A 22,987-nucleotide genomic window follows, 5' to 3' on the forward strand; every position below is an offset into this window, starting at 1 on the left:
CCCTCGACCACTATTCGTCATAAGATCCTTCTTTCATCTTCAGCACTGAATTTCATGTGAGTCCCTGCTCCTCGGGAGTGTAACAAATCAACCACAACATCAGGGCAACATGGTGACATACGTGTCTTCTGATAAGGGCCTGTGCAGAGTGGAGGGAGAACAAGGGTTAAAACGTATCGCCAGAGGACGGAGCGTATCGCCAGAGGACGGAGCGTATCGCCAGAGGACGGAGCGTATCGCCAGAGGAAAGAGCGTATCGCCAGAGGACGGAGCGTATCGCCAGAGGACGGAGCGTATCGCCAGAAGACGTGACGTAACGCCAGAGGACGGGACGTATCGCCAGAGGACTGAACGTATCGCCAGAAGACGGAACGTATCGCCAGAGGACGGAATGTATCGCCAGTGAAAGGAACGTATCGCCAGAGGACGGAGCGTATCGCCAGAGTAAGGAACGTATCGCCAGAGGACGGAGCGTATCGCCAGAGGATGGAATGTATCGCCAGAGGACGGAGCGTATCGCCAGAGTAAGGAACGTATCGCCAGAGGATGGAACGTATCGCCAGAGGATGGAACGTATCGCCAGAGGACGGAACGTATCGCCAGAGGACGGAACGTATCGCCAGAGGACGGAACGTATCGCCAGAGGACGGAACGTATCGCCAGAAGACGGAACGTATCACCAGAGGATGGAACGTATAGCCAGAAGACGTAACGTAACACGAGGACGGGACGTATCGCCAGAGGACGGAAAGTATGGCCAGTGAAAGGAACATATCGCCAGAGGATGAAACGTATCGCCAGAGGACAGAACGTATCGCCAGAGGATGGAACATACAGAAGAGTGCTGTACAACAGGAGTCTGCATAAATTAGTTTTTCCTATGTGTTTTTCATCCATGTATAAGAGCAGATTGTTCAGTCACATCGTCATAGATTGTGCGCAGTCACGTCCTACTACATTGTGCGCAGTCACATCGTACTACATTGTGCACAGTCACATCGTACTACATTGTGCGCAGTCACATCGTACTACATTGTGCGCAGTCACATCGTACTACATTGTGCGCAGTCACATCGTACTACATTGTGCGCAGTCACATCGTACTACATTGTGCGCAGTCACATCGTACTACATTGTGCGCAGTCACATCGTACTACATTGTGCGCAGTCACATCATACTACATTATGCGCAGTCACATCGTACTACATTGTGCGCAGTCACATCGTACTACATTGTGCGCAGCCACATCGTACTACATTGTGTGCTGTCACATCGTGTAACATTGAGTGCAGAAGTCAACTGATTTCATGGATTACAGCAAAGCGTGGCTGCAGTCTGGACCGCAGGGTGTAGCATGAGATAGTGGCCCCTGTCTGTCGGCTCCTGGCTCTCATCACCGTGTGTGAGGACAGTCTGCACTATACGGTATTTGGTCGGCTTCCCTGGGGATGTGATGTTTTGGGGTAAGTTTAGGAGCATTGATATTCCCTAAGTGCCTTGTGTCCTTGCGCTGGAGACGCGCGCTGCCTTCTCCCTGACTCGTTAGTCTGGGACACATGCGGGAAGCTGTTACTGTGGACGATTCGCTCACACCTTCCAGGTAATTTGTAACAAATGGCGGAAACCCAAGTTGTGAATGGAAGGCGGCGGAGCGGAAGCTAAGTTTTCTATTTCTAATTTGTTAATTCAATTTCGCTGCATTTTTTATTATTTCTTGTCACTCATTAAGGGTGAGAATTTATACACAAAAATGATTAATCGCTGTTTAGTAAAAAGGTACGAAGAGACAGCAAGGAAGGATTTCTGGGAAGGAGAGAGGTGGCCAAATGCAAAGAAAATGTGGCTGAAGAATGTCTGAAGCAGCTGAGAGCGGCATCTGTAGCTCGGGTACAGCTAATAATCAATTATCCACGAATTCAGTTCATATTACAAGGTTGCTTTTCACTAAGCTGCTAAATGGATCATCTCTCTTCAAAGGTCCTAGAGACAAGATGAGAGCCACAGTGGGGAGGGCGCCGGGGCCACAATCCCCTGGTGGTGACAGCAGTGATCGTACATGGCGCTAGTGACACTTTGTGAAAGGTACCTACCATATACGGGCTGTGATGGCGGCTGCACACGACAAGCCCTTGCACCCTTGGAGTTGCTCATATTTTAGCCTTGCCAATGTTTGTCAGTATTTGTCCTGGACAGTGCTGGCTGTGGAAACTTTCAGATGTAGCCGTACCTCCTTCAGAGGCCATGTCTCGCAGTGCTTCCACAATTGTACATTGCCAGGACACAAGAAACCTTCGGGAATCGCTGATTTCTGGGCGGTTTCAGCAGGGTCCAGCTTATTTACCGACTGTTCGGAGAGTCTGGGACCTTCGGCCTTTCCAGGAGGCTTAGGCTGAGTTCACAGGTCCAGTAATCGTCTGTTTGAGATGGATCCAGCAGCAATCAGTTACGTTAGCAGGACAAAGAAGTTGTGCAGACACTTTTTTATCTTGCCAACAAAATGTCTTACAACTGGATCTGTTTTTTTTTTTTTAAAAAAAAAGTCTATGTAAAAAAGATCTATTAAATAGCCATCACTTTCTCTTACATTTGAAACAAATCCACTATTTTGCCCACTAGATCCGTTTCAAATAGATAATTATTGCAAATGTGAACTTAGTCTTAGGGCTCATTCAAACATCAGTGATTTGTATCAGCGATTGGTCAGCGCTAGATTTTCACCATCTGAGTTTAGTTTTTTTCATATGAAAAAAAAAAATGAAGTTTCTCCAGCTCCATAAATTGTAAGCTCCTGTGCTCAGTCTCCTCCTCTCCTCATAGATTGTAAGCTCTTGTGCTCAGTGTTCTCCTCTCCTCATAGATTGTAAGCTCCTGTGCTCAGTGTTCTCCTCTCCTCATAGATTGTAAGCTCCTGTGCTCAGTCTCCTCCTCTCCTCATAGATTGTAAGCTCTTGTGCTCAGTGTCCTCTCTCCTCATAGATTGTAAGCTCCTGTGCTCAGTCTCCTCCTCTCCTCATAGATTGTAAGCTCCTGTGCTCAGTCTCCTCCTCTTCTCATAGATTGTAAGCTCCTGTGCTCAGTCTCCTCCTCTCCTCATAGATTGTAAGCTCCTGTACTCAGTCTCCTCCTCTCCTCAGATTGTAAGCTCCTGTGCTCAGTCTCCTCTCTCCTCATAGATTGTAAGCTCCTGTGCTCAGTGTCCTCCTCTCCTCATAGATTGTAAGCTCCTGTGCTCAGTCTCCTCCTCTTCTCATAGATTGTAAGCTCCTGTGCTCAGTCTCCTCCTCTCCTCATAGATTGTAAGCTCCTGTACTCAGTCTCCTCCTCTCCTCAGATTGTAAGCTCCTGTGCTCAGTCTCCTCTCTCCTCATAGATTGTAAGCTCCTGTGCTCAGTGTCCTCCTCTCCTCATAGATTGTAAGCTCCTGTGCTCAGTCTCCTCTCTCCTCATAGATTGTAAGCTCCTATACTCAGTCTCCTCCTCTCCTCATAGATTGCAAGCTCCTGTGCTCAGTCTCCTCCTCTCCTCATAGATTGTAAGCTCCTGTGCTCAGTCTCCTCCTCTCCTCATAGATTGTAAGCTCCTATACTCAGTCTCCTCCTCTCCTCATAGATTGTAAGCTCCTGTGCTCAGTCTCCTCCTCTCCTCAGATTGTAAGCTCCTGTGCTCAGTCTCCTCTCTCCTCATAGATTGTAAGCTCCTGTGCTCAGTGTCCTCCTCTCCTCATAGATTGTAAGCTCCTGTGCTCAGTCTCCTCTCTCCTCATAGATTGTAAGCTCCTATACTCAGTCTCCTCCTCTCCTCATAGATTGTAAGCTCCTGTGCTCAGTCTCCTCTCATAGATTGTAAGCTCCTGTGCTCAGTCTCCTCCTCTCCTCATAGATTGTAAGCTCCTATACTCAGTCTCCGCCTCTCCTCATAGATTGTAAGCTCCTGTGCTCAGTCTCCTCCTCTCCTCATAGATTGTAAGCTCCTATACTCAGTCTCCTCCTCTCCTCATAGATTGTAAGCTCCTGTGCTCAGTCTCCTCCTCTCCTCATAGATTGTAAGCTCCTGTGCTCAGTGTTCTCCTCTCCTCATAGATTGTAAGCTCCTGTGCTCAGTGTTCTCCTCTCCTCATAGATTGTAAGCTCCTGTGCTCAGTGTTCTCCTCTCCTCATAGATTGTAAGCTCCTGTGCTCAGTGTTCTCCTCTCCTCATAGATTGTAAGCTCTTGTGCTCAGTCTGCTCTCTCCTCAGAGATTGTAAGCTCTTGTGTTCAGTGTCCTCCTCTCCTCATAGATTGTAAGCTCTTAAGCTCAGTGTCCTCTCATAGATTGTAAGCTCTTGTGCTCAGTCTCCTCTCTCATAGATTGTAAGCTCTTGTGCTCAGTGTCCTCTCCTCATAGATTGTAAGCTCCTGTGCTCAGTGTCCTCCTCTCCTCATAGATTGTAAGCTCTAGTGCTCAGTGTCCTCTCCTCATAGATTGTAAGCTCTTGTGCTCAGTGTCCTCCTCTCCTCATAGATTGTAAGCTCTTGTGCTCAGTGTCCTCCTCTCCTCATAGATTGTAAGCTTCTGTGCTTAGTGTCCTCCTCTCCTCATAGATTGTAAGCTCCTGTGCTCAGTGTCCTCCTCTCCTCATAGATTGTAAGCTCCTGTGCTCAGTGCCCTCTCATCATAGACTGTAAGCTCTTGTGCACAGTGTCCTCTCTCCTCATAGATTGTAAGCTCTTGTGCTCAGTGTCCTCTCCTCATAGATTGTAAGCTCTTGTGCTCAGTGTCCTCTCCTCATAGATTGTAAGCTCTTGTGCTCAGTGTCCTCCTCTCCTCATAGATTGTAAGCTCTTGTGCTCAGTCTGCTCTCTCCTCAGAGATTGTAAGCTCTTGTGCTCAGTGTCCTCTCCTCAGAGATTGTAAGCTCTTGTGCTCAGTGTCCTCTCCTCATAGATTGTAAGCTCTTGTGCTCAGTGTCCTCCTCTCCTCATAGATTGTAAGCTTCTGTGCTCAGTGTCCTCCTCTCCTCATAGATTGTAAGCTCTTAAGCTCAGTGTCCTCCTCTCCTCATAGATTGTAAGCTCCTGTGCTCAGTGTCCTCCTCTCCTCATAGATTGTAAGGTCTTAAGCTCAGTGTCCTCTCCTCATAGATTGTAAGCTCCTGTGCTCAGTGTCCTCCTCTCCTCATAGACTGTAAGCTCTTGTGCTCAGTGTCCTCCTCTCCTCAGATTGTAAGCTCCTGTGCTCAGTGTCCTCCCCTCCTCATAGATTGTAAGCTCTTGTGCTCAGTGTCCTCTTCTCCTCATAGATTGTAAGCTCTTGTGCTCAGTCTCCTCTCTCCTCAGAGATTGTAAGCTCTTGTGCTCAGTGTCCTCCTCTCCTCATAGACTGTAAGCTCTTGTGCTCAGTGTCCTCCTCTCCTCATAGATTGTAAGCTCCTGTGCTCAGTGTCCTCCCCTCCTCATAGATTGTAAGCTTTTGTGCTCAGTGTCCTCTTCTCCTCATAGATTGTAAGCTCCTGTGCTCAGTGTCCTCTCTCCTCAGAGATTGTAAGCTCTTGTGCTCAGTGTCCTCTTCTCCTCATAGATTGTAAGCTCTTGGGCTCAGTGTCCTCCTCTCCTCATAGATTGTAAGCTCTTGTGCTCAGTCTCCTCTCCTCATAGATTGTAAGCTCCTGTGCTCAGTGTCCTCTCTCCTCAGAGATTGTAAGCTCTTGTGCTCAGTGTCCTCTTCTCCTCATAGATTGTAAGCTCTTGGGCTCAGTGTCCTCCTCTCCTCATAGATTGTAAGCTCTTGTGCTCAGTCTCCTCTCCTCATAGATTGTAAGCTCTTGTGCTCAGTGTCCTCCTCTCCTCATAGATTGTAAGCTCTTGTGCTCAGTGTCCTCTCTCCTCATAGATTGTAAGCTCTTGTGCTCAGTGTCCTCTCTCCTCATAGATTGTAAGCTCTTGTGCTCAGTGTCCTGTTCTCATAGATTGTAAGCTCTTGGGCTCAGTGTCCTCCTCTCCTCATAGACTGTAAGCTCTTGTGCTCAGTGTCCTCTCTCCTCATAGATTGTAAGCTCTTGGGCTCAGTGTCCTCCTCTCCTCATAGACTGTAAGCTCTTGTGCTCAGTGTCCTCTCTCCTCATAGATTGTAAGCTCTTGTGCTCAGTGTCCTCTCTCCTCATAGATTGTAAGCTCTTGTGCTCAGTGTCCTCTCTCCTCATAGATTGTAAGCTCTTGTGCTCAGTGTCCTCTTCTCATAGATTGTAAGCTCTTGGGCTCAGTGTCCTCCTCTCCTCATAGACTGTAAGCTCTTGTGCTCAGTGTCCTCTCTCCTCATAGATTGTAAGCTCTTGGGCTCAGTGTCCTCCTCTCCTCATAGACTGTAAGCTCTTGTGCTCAGTGTCCTCTCTCCTCATAGATTGTAAGCTCTTGTGCTCAGTGTCCTCTCTCCTCATAGATTGTAAGCTCTTGTGCTCAGTGTCCTCTCTCCTCATAGATTGTAAGCTCTTGTGCTCAGTGTCCTCTTCTCATAGATTGTAAGCTCTTGGGCTCAGTGTCCTCCTCTCCTCATAGACTGTAAGCTCTTGTGCTCAGTGTCCTCTCTCCTCATAGATTGTAAGCTCTTGGGCTCAGTGTCCTCCTCTCCTCATAGACTGTAAGCTCTTGTGCTCAGTGTCCTCTCTCCTCATAGATTGTAAGCTCTTGTGCTCAGTGTCCTCTCTCCTCATAGATTGTAAGCTCTTGTGCTCAGTGTCCTCTCTCCTCATAGATTGTAAGCTCTTGTGCTCAGTGTCCTCTTCTCATAGATTGTAAGCTCTTGGGCTCAGTGTCCTCCTCTCCTCATAGACTGTAAGCTCTTGTGCTCAGTGTCCTCTCTCCTCATAGATTGTAAGCTCTTGGGCTCAGTGTCCTCCTCTCCTCATAGACTGTAAGCTCTTGTGCTCAGTGTCCTCTCTCCTCATAGATTGTAAGCTCTTGTGCTCAGTGTCCTCTCTCCTCATAGATTGTAAGCTCTTGTGCTCAGTGTCCTCTCTCCTCATAGATTGTAAGCTCTTGTGCTCAGTGTCCTCTTCTCATAGATTGTAAGCTCTTGGGCTCAGTGTCCTCCTCTCCTCATAGACTGTAAGCTCTTGTGCTCAGTGTCCTCTCTCCTCATAGATTGTAAGCTCTTGGGCTCAGTGTCCTCCTCTCCTCATAGACTGTAAGCTCTTGTGCTCAGTGTCCTCTCTCCTCATAGATTGTAAGCTCTTGTGCTCAGTGTCCTCTCTCCTCATAGATTGTAAGCTCTTGTGCTCAGTGTCCTCTCTCCTCATAGATTGTAAGCTCTTGTGCTCAGTGTCCTCTTCTCATAGATTGTAAGCTCTTGGGCTCAGTGTCCTCCTCTCCTCATAGACTGTAAGCTCTTGTGCTCAGTGTCCTCTCTCCTCATAGATTGTAAGCTCTTGGGCTCAGTGTCCTCCTCTCCTCATAGACTGTAAGCTCTTGTGCTCAGTGTCCTCTCTCCTCATAGATTGTAAGCTCTTGTGCTCAGTGTCCTCTCTCCTCATAGATTGTAAGCTCTTGTGCTCAGTGTCCTCTCTCCTCATAGATTGTAAGCTCTTGTGCTCAGTGTCCTCTTCTCATAGATTGTAAGCTCTTGGGCTCAGTGTCCTCCTCTCCTCATAGACTGTAAGCTCTTGTGCTCAGTGTCCTCTCTCCTCATAGATTGTAAGCTCTTGGGCTCAGTGTCCTCCTCTCCTCATAGACTGTAAGCTCTTGTGCTCAGTGTCCTCTCTCCTCATAGATTGTAAGCTCTTGTGCTCAGTGTCCTCTCTCCTCATAGATTGTAAGCTCTTGTGCTCAGTGTCCTCTCTCCTCATAGATTGTAAGCTCTTGTGCTCAGTGTCCTCTTCTCATAGATTGTAAGCTCTTGGGCTCAGTGTCCTCCTCTCCTCATAGACTGTAAGCTCTTGTGCTCAGTGTCCTCTCTCCTCATAGATTGTAAGCTCTTGGGCTCAGTGTCCTCCTCTCCTCATAGACTGTAAGCTCTTGTGCTCAGTGTCCTCTCTCCTCATAGATTGTAAGCTCTTGTGCTCAGTGTCCTCTCTCCTCATAGATTGTAAGCTCTTGTGCTCAGTGTCCTCTCTCCTCATAGATTGTAAGCTCTTGTGCTCAGTGTCCTCTTCTCATAGATTGTAAGCTCTTGGGCTCAGTGTCCTCCTCTCCTCATAGACTGTAAGCTCTTGTGCTCAGTGTCCTCTCTCCTCATAGATTGTAAGCTCTTGGGCTCAGTGTCCTCCTCTCCTCATAGACTGTAAGCTCTTGTGCTCAGTGTCCTCTCTCCTCATAGATTGTAAGCTCTTGTGCTCAGTGTCCTCTCTCCTCATAGATTGTAAGCTCTTGTGCTCAGTGTCCTCTCTCCTCATAGATTGTAAGCTCTTGTGCTCAGTGTCCTCTTCTCATAGATTGTAAGCTCTTGGGCTCAGTGTCCTCCTCTCCTCATAGACTGTAAGCTCTTGTGCTCAGTGTCCTCTCTCCTCATAGATTGTAAGCTCTTGTGCTCAGTCTCCTCTCTCCTCAGAGATTGTAAGCTCTTGTGCTCAGTGTCCTCCTCTCCTCATAGACTGTAAGCTCTTGTGCTCAGTGTCCTCCTCTCCTCATAGATTGTAAGCTCCTGTGCTCAGTGTCCTCCCCTCCTCATAGATTGTAAGCTCTTGTGCTCAGTGTCCTCTCTCATAGATTGTAAGCTCTTGTGCTCAGTGTCCTCCTCTCCTCATAGATTGTAAGCTCTTGTGCTCAGTGTCCTCTCCTCTTGTTTCTTCGTGTTCTTCTGAATTGTACTCGGCTGCAGACTATGTGGAAGCTAGATATACAGCGGGTGAAATAAGTATTGGACAAGTCACCAATGTTCTCAGTAAATCTATTGCTAAAGATGCTATTGACATGAAATTCTCTGCAGATGACGGGAACGACCCGTCCAATCCACACAGGATGGAAATCACCAGAATGTCCATAAATTATGTGGAATAATAAGAGATGATGCAGGGTAAAGTACTGAACACGTTACTGGAATGTAATTAATACTTCATACAAAAGTCTTTGTTGTTGACGATGAAGCTTCCAGACACCTCCTGTATGGAGAAACTAGTCGCAGGCATTGCTCAGGCAGGATTTTGGTCCATTTTTCCACACAAACACTCGTCACATCCTGATCTTTCTTGGCTCCTTCTGATCTTTGCGCTTTAGTTCCTTCCATACATTTTCTAACATGTCTCCCCTTGGTTATGAGACCCCTTTTTATCGGCATCGGGTGACCCAGCTGATATTATTGGTCACTAAGTGGCAGGATTGCTTACTATTCACTGATAGATATTTCCTTCAGTGTCAGGACTTTCCAGGGCTTTTTGATCCTCTCTTTCTTCATGTGTTCAGTACTTTACCCTGCTTCATCCTCTCATTATTCCACATCATTTATGGACAATTTGGTGATTTCCGTCCTGTGTGGATTGGACGAGATGTTCCCGACATCTGGGGAGAGTTTCAAGTTAACAGCAGTTTTACCAATAGATTTACTGAGGACATTGGTGGCGAGTCCAATCCTCATTTCACCCGCTGTATATAATATAGTTCTCCACACGTCTGTCCCAGTCGGATATGTACGGCACACTTAATATACATCACTGTTGGCGTGATTGTCAACATTCTGGCATAAGAAAAGTTGCTTATGTCATATTCATCTGATAATATGCAATCTTTTATTTTTGTGCAACTCGTCCTTTTATTTTAAAAAAAATAAAAATCTGTTGATCTTGGCAAAAATGGCCTGAGAGATTTAGTATAATGGACCCCAGAAAGTGTCCCGAATCATTGTGCAGACCCGGATCTTGTCCGTGCGCCTTGTTCTGTAGGACACGGGTGTCTCTTAGTGAGTGACCCCTATCTGAGGGAAGCGGGATTACCAGATTACCGCCCTTTGTTTTGCTCCATGTTTCAGAGCTGATGTGGCTCCTTCTTCAGGCATGTACACATCATATATCTGGGGGCTATACACACTCCGGTCTATCAGTTTCATTAATTGACACCTGTGCTGAGCAATTACTACAACACATCATTGACTCAGACTTACTCGCAAACCACAATCTAAAATGTATAAAAAATGCATGACAAATCATTAGAAATACATAAATATATATAATATATATACATGTATACAGCGCTGGCAAAAATGAAGAGACCGCTGCACAATGTTCAGTTTGTCTGATTTTCCTCTTTATATTTTTGAGTAAAATGTAAATTGCTCTTTTATTCTATAAACTGCTGACAACATGTCTCCGAATTTCCAAGCACTAAATTTTATATTTACTTTCAGAAAATGAGAAATGGTCAAAATAACTAAAAAATGCAGAGGTCTAAGGGGTAAGGTTTCTCCTTGTGGAGAGTGACATTCCAGCTCTGGCTTGTCAAGGTAAGGAGGCTTATTGGAGAAACCTTACCCCATAGACCTTAGCCAGAGCCGCTCACCTAGCCAAATCAGATCTCATACTTTGCACTGACGAGGGCCAATAGCCCGAAACACCGTGTCTGCAAACTGAGATTCTGATTTGGCTTTTATCCTAAGTCATATTACAAGACTCGTTAAAGGGTTGATTGTGACTTGTAGGATCGCTACCACCAACAGGTGGCGCTGTAGAGTAAAAGTCCTCTTTCTCTCTGAAGAGGCAATTTGCATAAAAAATGCAGAGAGTTTGTAGACCTCAAATAATGCTAAGAAAACAAGTCCATAATCATTTAGAAACCACAATACTAATGTTTTACCTCAGGAAGAGTTCGGAGATCAATATTCTGTGGAATCCCCATGATTGTTAATCCCGGCTTTCCTGCGTCTTGGCTGCTTTCCTCCAGTCTCTCACACGGCTTTTGGGTGACCTTATGCCGCTCCTGGTACACGTATGTCAGCAGGTCTTCTTTGTTTGATGGCTTGTGACTCTCCATCTTCCTCTTGATTACATTCCAGAGGTTCTCAGTGGGGTTCAGGTCTGGAGATTGGGCGGCCATGACAGGGGTTTGATGTGGTGGTCCTTCATCCACACATTGACCTAGCTGCCGGTCTGTACCTTTGTTATCCCCAATATCTGCTGCTTGACCTTGTTGTAATGGACTGCCATCTTCGAAATTTTAAGGATGGAGTCAACATGACGCTCCCTGTATCCCTCTGCTAGTAAAGCCAGAATTGAGCCCTTCTTTTCCCCACTCAAGACTTTTCTTTTCAACTCCTTTGGCATGCTTAACCCCTTAACCCCCAAGGGTGGTTTGCGCGTTCCTGACCGGGCCAATTTTTACAATTCTGACCCCTGTCCCTTTATGAGGTAATAACTCTGGAGCTTCCATGGATCCCGGTGACTGTGACATTGTTTTCTCGTGACATATTGTACTTCATGTTAGTGGTAAAATTTCATTCATATAACTTGCGTTTATTTGTGAGCAAAACGGAAATTTGGCAAAAATGTTTAAAATTTTGCAATTTTCCAACTTTGAAGTTTTATGTCCTTAATTCACAGAGATATGGCACACAAAAAACTTAATAAGTAACATTTCCCACATGTTTACTTTACATCAGCACAATTTTGGAATCAATATTTTTTTTTTTTGTTAGGAAGTTATAAGGGTGAAAAGTTGACCAGCGATTTCTCATTTTTACGACACCATTTTATTTTTAGGACCACATCACATTTGAAGTCACTTTGAGGGGTCTATAGGATAGAAAATACCCAAAAGTGACACCATTCTAAAAACTGCACCCCTCAAGCTACTCAAAACCAGATTCAAGAAGTTTATTAACCCTTGAAGTGCTTCACAGGAATTTTTTGAATGTTTAAAAAAATGAACAAACTTTTTTCACAAAAAATTACTTCAGGTCCAATTTTTTTATTTTGCCAAGGGTAACAGGAGATATTGGACTGAAAAAGTCATTTTGCAATTTGTCCTGAGTACGCTGATGCACCATATGTGGGGAGAACCACTGTTTCGGTGCATGGCAGAGCTCGGAAGGGAAGGAGCGCCGTTTGACTTTTTCTGTGCAAAATTATGCTGGAGTTGAGATCAGACGCCATGTCACGTTTGGAGAGTACCTGATGTACCTAAACTGTTCAAACCCCCCACAAGTGACCCCATTTTGGAAACTAGACCCCCTAAGTAACTTATCTAGATGTGTGGTGAGAACTTTGAACCCCCAAGTGCTTCACAGACGTTTATAACGTAGAGCCAGAAAAAAATAATCTTTTTCCTCAAAAATGGTATTTTTGCCCCAATTTTTTATTTTTCCAAGGGTAATAGGAGAAATCGGACCCCAAAAGTTGTTGTGCAATTTGTCCTGAGTATGTTGAGGTCTTAGTTTTTGCGGGACGAGTTGACGTTTTTATTGGTACCATTTTCGGGCACATGACATTTTTTGATTGCTTTTTATTTCGATTTTTGGGACGCAGAATGAACAAAAACCAGCATTTCATTAATTTTTTTTTTTTTTTTGGGGGGGGTGCGTTTACACTGTTCCGCGTGTGGTAAAATTGATAAGGCGGTTTTATTCTTCGGGTCAGCGGTACCTCATTTATATCAATTTTTTTGGCGCTTTTATAAAATAAAAACAATTTTATATAAAAAATAATTATTTTGCATCGCTTTATTCTGTCAGCTATAACTTTTTATTTTGTCGCTGATGACGTTCTATGTCGGCTCGTTTTTTGCGGGACAAGATGACGTTTTCAGCGGTACCATGGTTAATTATAGCCGTCTTTTTGATTGTGTGTTGCACTTTTTGTTCAGCGGTATGATAAGGCATTGTTTTTTGCCTTGTTTTTTTTAAGGGTTAACTAAAGGGGTTAACTAGTGGGACAGTTTTATAGGGTGGGTCGTTACGGACGTGGCGATACTAAATATGTATACTGTTATTGTTTTGGGAGTTTTTTTATTTAAAAATAAAAGAATTTATTAGGGAATGCTTTTTTTTTTTATTAAAGGGGTTGTCCGGGCTTTTCACATAATCTCAGTACATAGAATCGTAGAGTTGGAAGGGACCTCCTGGGCCATCTGGTCCAACCCCCTGCTCAAAGCAGGATTCGCTAAATCATCCCAGTCAGATCAGCCTCTGTTTGAAGACTTCCATTGAAGGAGAACTCACCACTTCTCGTGGCAGCCTGTTCCACTCATTGAACACTCTAACTGTCAAAAAGTTTTTTCTAATATCTAATCTGTGTCTCCTCCCATTCAGTTTCATCCCATTGCTTCTAGTCTTTCCTTGTGCAAATGAGAATAAAGATGATCCTTCTACAATGTGACAGCCCTTTAGATATTTGTAGACAGCAATTAAGTCTCCTCTCAGTCTTCTCTTTTGCAAACTAAACATTCCCAAATCCTGCAACCTTTCCTCATAAGACAGGGTTTGCAGACCGGTCACCATTCTGGTCGCTCTTTTCTGAACTTGCTCCAGTTTGTTGATGTCTTTTTTAAAATGTGGTGCCCAAAACTGGACACAATATTCCAGATGAGGTCTGACCAAAGAGGAGTAGAGGGAAATAATGACATATCTGGGCTGCAGAATGGTGGCAATAAGTAATTTACCTTCTGTCACCAGTTTGCAGGGTTTTCTAGATATCACTCTCTTCTGAGCAGAACGTCCAAGGGGGGGGTGTTCTGGCATTGAAATGAGAACTGGTCGTTTCCTCCTACTCTACTAAAAACCTGCCCTCTATAGCAACAGGCCCACCCTCCATAGCAACAGGCCCTCCACGTCCACATGAACAATCCCTCCTCACACAGTAACAAATCCTCCCCCTCTAGCAGCCTCAGTGCAGAGAGCAGAACCACCCAGCTGCTCCTCCCCCAGACACACGCTGAACAGTGATCTATGGAAAGTGAAATTGTCCTGTATTCTGGGCCACTCCATGATTACAATACATAATTCATTATCAGTAATTCCTTCCCTCAGTGTCCCAGGCTGCTGGCAGTGATGGGGCTTGGGCTGGCAGTGATGGGGCTCGGCTGCTGGCAGCAGTGAGAACAGACTGTGTGATGGCCAGTGATGGGGGTCTGCAGCTTCTATTCTGCACAGGGGATGGCAGTCACTGATGTAATCTGTTCTGTGACAAAGCCTCTGCTGTGAGAATGAGACAGCTCTGTGTCACTGATGTCTTCACACAGCAGCAGATTTGGTGCAGTGTATGTGTGAAGCTCCCACCAAGGGCCTGTTGCTATGGAGGGTGGGGTTGTTGCTATAGAGGGCAGGTTTTTAGTAGAGTAGGAGGAAACGAACAGTTCTCATTTCAATGGCAGAACCCCCCCCCCCTTGGACGTTCTGCTCAGAAGAGAGTGATATCTAGAAAACCCTGCAAACTGGTGATAGAAGGTAAATTACTTATTGTCACCATTCTGCAGCCCAGATATGTACTGAGATTATGTGAAAAGCCCGGACAACTACTTTAAGGAATTTTTAAAAAATTATTTTTAATTTTTTTTTACTTTATTATCTTGTCCCACACTGGGACAATATAATAAAGTGTCAGATCGCTGATCGGACACCTTGCACAGCAGTGTGTCAGATCAGCGATCTTACAGGCACTGCAGCAGGCTTTCTCAGCGCCTGCTCTCAGAAGGCAATGAGAAAGCCTCCTCCCTGCAGGACCCCGAAGGCCCCCGTGGCCATAATGGATCTGGGGGCCTGCAGGGAGCAGGCGCTCAGAGCAAAGTGAGCACATCGCGTTGCTCTGAGCGTCTCAGGGAAACACGCAGGGAGCCCCCTCCCTGCATGATTCTTCCCTATGCCCCCAGTACACTGCGATTATGTTTAATCGCCGTGTGCCAGGGGTTAATGTGGTGGGGGGCAGTCCGTGATAGCCCCTGGCACATAGTACCAGGTGTCAGCTGTGATAATCAGCTCACACCCGGCCGCGATCAATTGCGCTCCCCCCATGAGCGCGATGACGTACTATCCCGTCCACGGTCATACAGGTCCGGGTCCCGTGGACGGGATAGTACGTCATATGTCAGAAAGGGGTTAAAAGTTATTTTGTCATTCCTATTACTTTTGGGATATCACTAGCACTTGTTTTGCCGTCCAGCTTGTCCTATTGCAGGAGGATTGTGAACACCACAGCAGGGTTTTTATACTTTCCTTCGTTGGTTCAGGTGATCACCTAATCAGAAGCACATTAGGTAGAATGAGGTGGACTCTGGTTGGAATTCAGCTGACACTGGAATGGAATGGCTGCCGGACACGGAGAGAAGCGGATCTTTATAATCCACCACAGTGGGCTCTTAATGTTTGCCAGAGCTGTGTATATAAATCATCCCTGATTCTTGTCCTGATGCCCCTGACTTTTGCTCCATATTATCTGTCTACTCACTGAGTGTGGGTAATTGTCTTTGTGATCTGCTAGACCCACTTTCTCTGGACCCACAGAGGGGATCCAGCGGGTGAAGCAGCAGCCATTGGAGAAACGTTGGCCATTCCCAGGGTTTGCCAACAGGCGCACAACCCACCCAGGTGGGCCCCTTCACCTCCTGACACTGGCGTTGTTCCGTGTCACCTGCGTGAGGGGCGCTTTCGTTCTCTTTTTTTCTTCCTATATATCTGACTCACTTATTACAAGACTTGCACAAAGAAGGCCGATCCTAAGACCCTCCGTACACACTCCTTCACAGTAAGCCATCATTGTGTCACTCACCTGGTTTGTAGGTTAGTCCTGGGGGAAAGAGGAACCCCTGCTGGGCTGCAGCCGCGGCGGCCAACGTCCGCTGGTCGTGTGAGAAGATGGGGATCATGAGAGGAGGCATGTGACCTTGGACCTGCCGAACACAAGACACTGATCAGACAATGCACAAATCCACCTTGTCAGATGCTTCTTCACAGATCACAGAAGCTGCGGGCGGCTGAGATTCCTGACACTTCACGTATGAAATCAGCCGACCAGGGCAGGAGCATACACAAACTAGGAGAGAACCATTGGGGGGGGGGGGGGGGGTCCAGCGTGCAGCAGTCCATCCGTCCCCAGTATCCTGCCTCTGGGTGACTGCAGGACAAGTAATGGTGGCCAAGTTGGTTGTCGCCTGTCAGTCCCAGATGCAGATTGTCAGACACACCTAATGTGTATGGGGTCTTCCCACTCCCCCCACAGATGATGTTAGGGGAGAGAAGAATCCAGTGTCTCCGATTTCTGATTATCAGAGATAACACAGGAGCTGAGCAAGGTAGGGGTCCACCAATCATACGACCCGCCATCATATGACCACCATTGTAGAGGATGAGTCTGCGCCTGAATACTTGGATTCAGAGGATGATGCTGATAATTTCCCTAGTGACTCCACAATCCCACCCTGCAGATGGGAAAAACGATAACAAATATTAGAACGCGTCCCACTCTGATCACTAATCACTTCATAATGAGAAGACGTAAAATATTCTGTGTCTCAACTGCTCTTCATTTTCATTCTTATTTACATCCAGAGGCTGAAAACCTGACAGGTAAGGGTTAATGGCATCTAGTTAGACAATAATGTAAAAGTCATAACGTATAAGCCGTCCACAATCGTCTTCCCCATACATCTCCAAACTATTCTCCCGGAATCCTCCACACGTAATGCTTGGTCCCTCACGAGACCTCCTTCTGTCCTCTGCTCTTGTACATTCCTCACCCAATCGCCTCCAAGACTTCTCCCGAGTGTCTTCAGTGCCCAACACGTCCGATTATCAGCCACATTCAGAACCTTCAGATGGAACCCATCTCTTCAAAAATCTCCTGCAATGACCCTGCTTGTTCCCCCACATCACAGCCTGCAATGACCCCGCTGTCACCCACATCACAGCCTGCAATGACCCCGCTGTCACACACATCACAGCCTGCAATGACCCCGCTGTCACCCACATCACAGCCTGCAATGACCCCGCCGTCACCCACATCACAGCCTGCAATGACCCCGCCGTCACCCACATCACAGCCGTCCACCACATCACAGCCTGCAATGACCCCGCCGTCCCCCACATCACAGCCTGCAATGACCCCGCCGTCACCCACATCACAGCCTGCAATGACCCCGCCGTCCCCCACATCACGGCCTGCAATGACCCCGCCGTCCCCCACATCACGGCCTGCAATGATCCCGCCGTCGCCCACATCACGGCCTGCAATGACCCCGCCGTCGCCCACATCACAGCCTGCAATGACCCCGCCGTCCCCCACATCACAGCCTGCAATGACCCCGCCGTCGCCCACATCACAGCCTGCAATGACCCCGCCGTCACCCACATCACAGCCTGCAATGACCCCGCCGTCACCCACATCACAGCCTGCAATGACCCCGCCGTCACCCACATCACAGCCTGCAATGACCCCGCCGTCCCGCACATCGCAGCCTGCAATGACCACGCTGTCCCCCACATCACAGCCTGCAATGACCCCGCTGTCACCCACATCACAGCCTGCAATGACCCCGCTGTCACCCACATCACAGCCTGCAATGACCCCGCTGTCCCCCACATCACAGCCTGCAATGACCCCGCTGTCCCCCACATCACAGCCTGCAATGACCCCGCTGTCGCCCACATCACAGCCTGCAATGACCCCTCTGTCGCCCACATCACAGCCTGCAATGACCTCGCCGTCCTACCACCACCGTAACCGCTGTAACTGCCGACCTACTGCCTCCTTTCCGAATGCCCTGTACACTGTAAGGCCCTGAGGGCAGGGTCGATTCTCCGTCACTTTTTTCATATATCCACTGCAGCAGCGCACGTCTGTCCTCTGCCGCTTGTTACAATGTATCAGCGCAGGTAACATCCGTGTGGGGCTCACAGGACTGTTTTGAGGTTCATGTGTAATTCAGATCGATGTTGGTTGTGACAATTTCCGTCCCTCGGTCTGGAGCTTAATCCGACTTCTGGTCTTGCCTGTTACGCATGTGGCAGGATATTTGGGAGCTGCCTTGGCCCTGTTCTGGGGCATTCTGCGCCCGGGGTGTACCCACCCGTCACTTCATACACTAATCTGGTCATTTCTGTCCTGAACTCGCAGAGAGCGCCACGCTCCTTACTACCTGCGGATATTTCACTTACAGAAACAAACGTAAATTAGTCCATGTTTTTATAGAGCACGATCTGCTCCGTCCCCCACTTATTGTGGGGTTTTTACCTGTCTTGTGCTTTTATTAGGAGCCATAAGAAATGACTAAAGCGTCGCATTATACAAAACATTTTATATTCTGAAGCATCAAACCAGAATATTAAAAACTCAGATGCCGCAAGATTTACAGTAAAACTGCAACATCATTGCATGAAATAAAACTAATGTCCTCCATTAGCAGCTCCTGCCTCTCGCTCGCACTTTATGACTTGATGCGATAGAAAATTCACTAGAAATGACTGAATGGCGAATGTCAGGAATACCGACACTTCAGGAAGAATAAAAGCAAAGGGAGACAAACGCCAGCTGTCTGAGCTGGCAGCCATTTTATTATTGTGTGTAAACTTAATGAAGACGTGCGACATTGTTACCTCGTCCGCGCCGCGCAGGATAGGACAGGCAGAGATGGAATTAACTCTGTTCCAGCAACAACCCAATAAACAGCTCAAAATAAAAACCGTCGCAATGATTCCCGAGCCGAGCAGCCGACAAAAGTTCTGCCTCCCGCAGACGGTAACACAAGTGATATGACGCGACATAAAAGATCAGAAAAAGTGATGAGCAATATCAGTGCGTGCCGCCGGGAGGGGGCAGCATTTATTAATCATCGAGAGTCCATCCAGATAGCGATTGCTACAAGAGCCACTAGACGCACTGCCATCACTGCATTCCCATCACTGCACTCTCATCGCTGCATTCCCATTACTGCGCTCTCATCACTGCACGGCCGCACTCTCATCACTGCATTCTCATCGCTGCACTCTCATCGCTGCACTCTCATCACTGCATTCCCATTGCTGCGCTCTCACCACTGCACGGCCGCACTCTCATCACTACTTTCTCATCACTGCACTCTCATCACTGCATTCCCATTGCTGCGCTCTCATCACTGCACGGCCGCACTCTCATCACTGCACTCTCATCACTACTTTCTCATCAATGCACTCTCATCACTGCATTCTCATCACTACTGCACGGCCGCACTCTCATCGCTGCACTCTCATCACTGCATTCCCATTGCTGCGCTCTCACCACTGCACGGCCGCACTCTCATCACTACTTTCTCATCACTGCACTCTCATCACTGCATTCCCATTGCTGCGCTCTCATCACTGCACGGCCGCACTCTCATCACTGCACTCTCATCACTACTTTCTCATCAATGCACTCTCATCACTGCATTCTCATCACTACTTTCTCATCAATGCACTCTCATCACTGCACAGCCATGCTCCCATCACTGCACGGCCGCACTCTCATCGCTGCACTCTCATCACTAGTTTCTCATCACTGCATTCCCATCACTACATTCTCATCACTGCGCTCTCATCACTGCGCGGCCGCACTCTCATCACTGCACTCTCATCACTACATTCTCATTGCTGCACTCTCATCACTGCATTCCCATCGCTGCACTCTCATCACTGCACTCTCATCACTACTTTCTCATCAATGCACTCTCATCACTGCATTCCCATCGCTGCACTCTCATCACTGCACTCTCATCACTCCATTCCCATTGCTGCGCTCTCATCACTGCACAGCCATGCTCCCATCACTACACGGCCGCACTCTCATCGCTGCACTCTCATCACTAGTTTCCCATCACTACATTCTCATTGCTGCACTCTCATCACTACATTCTCATCGCTGCACTCTCATCACTGCATTCCCATCACTACACTCTCATCACTACATTCTCATCACTGCATTCCCATCACTGCACTCTCATCACTACATTCTCATCGCTGCACTCTCATCACTGCATTCCCATCACTGCACTCTCATCACTGCATTCTCATCGCTGCACTCTCATCGCTGCACTCTCATCACTGCATTCCCATTGCTGCGCTCTCACCACTGCACGGCCGCACTCTCATCACTACTTTCTCATCACTGCACTCTCATCACTGCATTCCCATTGCTGCACTCTCATCACTGCATTCCCATCACTACACTCTCATCACTACATTCTCATCACTGCATTCCCATCACTGCACTCTCATCACTACATTCTCATCGCTGCACTCTCATCACTGCATTCCCATCACTACACTCTCATCACTACATTCTCATCGCTGCACTCTCATGACTGCATTCCCATCGCTGCAATCTCATCACTGCATTCTCATCGCTGTATTCCCATCCCTACATTCTCATCACTGCACGGCCACGCTCTGATCCCTTCAGTGCATGGCCACACTCACATGACTGCACTCCCGTCCTTGCACGGCTGCGCTCTCGTCCTTGCACGGCCGCGCTCCCGTCCTTGCACGGCCGCGCTCCCTTCTTTGCACGGCCGCGCTCCCATTCTCGCATGGTTGCGCTCCCATTCTTGCATGGCCGCGCTCCCATCCCTGCATGGTTGCGCTCCCATCACTGCATGGCTGTGCTCCCATCGCTGTGTGGCTTGACATAGCAAGAGATGGGTGTTGACAGAAGTGGCGCCAGTCAGATTTCATGGCACAATGACCACTAGATGGCAGCAGCTTACATCACACATTTGATCAGCGCAGAACGGTGATTATTCCTGACATTTCTTCCTTCTCTCTCATATTAAATAATCTTTGGTTGTTACATAAAATGTGGCGGCAACGTCTGTAACGGCAAAACAATCCCACCGATCAGATGATGATGATATACTAATAATGAGCCCTTCTGGTCACTCGTGGAGCTGAGCCATGCGATTCTCCAGACACAGAACACGATAGGTGAATTGATTTGCCGATTATACACATTCACACCAACCAAATTCCCTAATGTGCGCTGATGTTGGGAAGACGGTCATCTGATTTATAAGATTCACAGGAAATGTAAAGGATGAAAAATGAAGATCCCAGCACAGGACCCAGGAGATGAATCCGGCCAGGGCGCCGGGTTAGGGTTAATGCGACAAGTCAAGTGTTGGACGTACAGAAATGGTGGCAGCGTGCGGTGTGAGTAATATGGCACCGTAGCCATAATGCTGAGCTCCAGCCAATAAAGTCTCACTTCACGGCCTTCCGTCGGCTCCTGACACTGCAGGTCATGATTTTCTACTTCGGGGAGAACAATACAATAATGAGAAGCAGATTAGAAAGGTCGCACCTCTTATTCCCAGTGAGCCCCCATAAGCCGGCATCAATGTCCTGTGCTGGAGGCGACGTCCCTCAGATCCCTAGAAATGATGACGCTCCAGTCATCATTACGGCAGACATAGGAAAGAGCCGTAAGAAAGCAATGAGTGGAGCGAGTCACCTTGTGCCTCCGTGTGTTACAGCACCGCGTCATCCGCCACCTCACCTTCACCCTAAATATGGTAATGGGAAAGACTCGTGTCCAGGATAGCCTGGCCGGTCACAGCAGAGATGGGCAGCGTGAGGCTTCATCAGCCGTCTGTCTGACTGATGATGGACAGACCAATGTATCATCATAAAGTGACAACAAACAATAGGAACGATCTGTGGTACATGAGACCGCTGGAAATTCACACTGGGGGCAGCTTGTCGGACAAAACAAGGAGTAAGAACAGAACGTTCGGAATTTGGATGTGTGTTGACCCATCCCGCTGCCAAACCTCCCCCCCGACTTCAGGTGCCATTCCTGAGCGGCAGCGCACACTGACTCCCTTCTTAATTGACCACATAAGCCGGTCTCGGGGGTGCCTTTAGATGCAGGTTAATAAAGGTCACCCAGAAATAAACACTTTACGGGATTTTCCTGAATTCATTTCTCCAGAAAATCAAAGTATTATAAAAAGGTCTTTGTGCAATCACCGGCGCTCTGCTGAGCCGTGACACCTTCTTGCTGGGAGCAGCGATTTCTCCAGTTTAGCTGAGGCAGACAGGTTCTTCCCTGAGCGCCCGCACTGGCCGAACCTATACACCAGCCAATGTACAGATGCAGCAGAGCTCGGGAGCATCTCACCACGTGTCATCTGTTACATAGGACTGCTGGGATCGGAGGCCTACAGTTTACTGCCTGGCAGGAATGATGACGGTCACCCCGCATTGCTTTACGAATCTCAGTAAATGAAGAAGTAATTCACGGTGGTCCGAATCCTTTAGATGTCGGCTTCACTATTGGTAAACGATATTCTACATCTCGCTGCTTCCCTTCTTCTCATGGGAGCATGGAGTCAAGTATTTGTAATTTCCACTATAATTGATACATTAATGCGACTCTCCTGGGGAAAAGCTTTAATACTTTGTGCGAAGGATGCAAAATCTTCCAGAAAAATGACTCCATTGCTCCTGGGTGGAATGAGGGACCTGGACCGTCCTCTGCCGCATCCTCCATCTTCCAGGAGACCCACAGCGGCAAAACAAGGGCGATGTTTCCCTCCTGATACCAATAATTATTTTTATTTTTCTTCTTTACATTCTTGCAAAGTTCGGCTGAATGCCCAAAAATTTTAATTGCCAGGATGTTCGTCAGGTCGATGACAGGAGACAGCGGCAGATGCGGGGGATGCACTCAGACGTTGTCTCTGCCTCGGTATAAAAATAGGCCATTGTGCTCCCCCCTGCGCTAAGAAGGAGTCGCTGCCATTTTTTGCCATCTGCCCTAGAGCTTCATTAAACGTACATGAAGGGACTGACGGGGCCGGAGTCTTGTGAGGAACAGGTGCCATTGTTTATCCCAGAAGACTTGTACTAAAGATTGTCCTCAGCAAACTTGAGAAACAGCATCTGCAGCAGTCACTCACCGAGCCGTGTGCCAGCAACCCAAACCAGTGCCAAAATGCAAAGCCGCTGGCACACGGGGCACAGAGAGGATCATCGCTGGCAGGGTCACATGTTACACTCTGCATGGGAGGGGTCATAGGTTACAAAGGAGAGGTCACATGTTACTGCCCTGTATGGGAGGGGTCATAGGATACATAGGAGAGGTCACATGTTA

The 22,987-nt window shown here is 47.6% G+C and overlaps 1 protein-coding gene and 1 long non-coding RNA gene across 7 annotated transcripts in view; one reads left to right on the forward strand and one right to left on the reverse strand.

The window, feature by feature from the left end:
* The window catches only part of LOC141053712 (uncharacterized), a 239,029-nt gene that overhangs the window by 171,030 nt on the left and 45,012 nt on the right, over positions 1 to 22,987 (forward strand). The window lies entirely within an intron of this gene.
* The window catches only part of SOX6 (SRY-box transcription factor 6), a 650,335-nt gene that overhangs the window by 124,596 nt on the left and 502,752 nt on the right, over positions 1 to 22,987 (reverse strand). For all 6 annotated transcript variants that reach the window (XM_073550751.1, XM_073550747.1, XM_073550750.1 and 3 more), the window contains one exon: positions 15,656 to 15,776. In XM_073550751.1, coding sequence (XP_073406852.1) covers positions 15,656 to 15,776 — 121 coding nt within the window. The remainder of the gene's footprint in view (positions 1 to 15,655; positions 15,777 to 22,987) is intronic.

The sequence above is a fragment of the Dendrobates tinctorius genome, unplaced genomic scaffold, assembly GCF_039654945.1.
Source record: "Dendrobates tinctorius isolate UK_male_01 unplaced genomic scaffold, ASM3965494v1 ptg000168l, whole genome shotgun sequence".
NCBI lineage: Eukaryota > Metazoa > Chordata > Amphibia > Anura > Dendrobatidae > Dendrobates > Dendrobates tinctorius.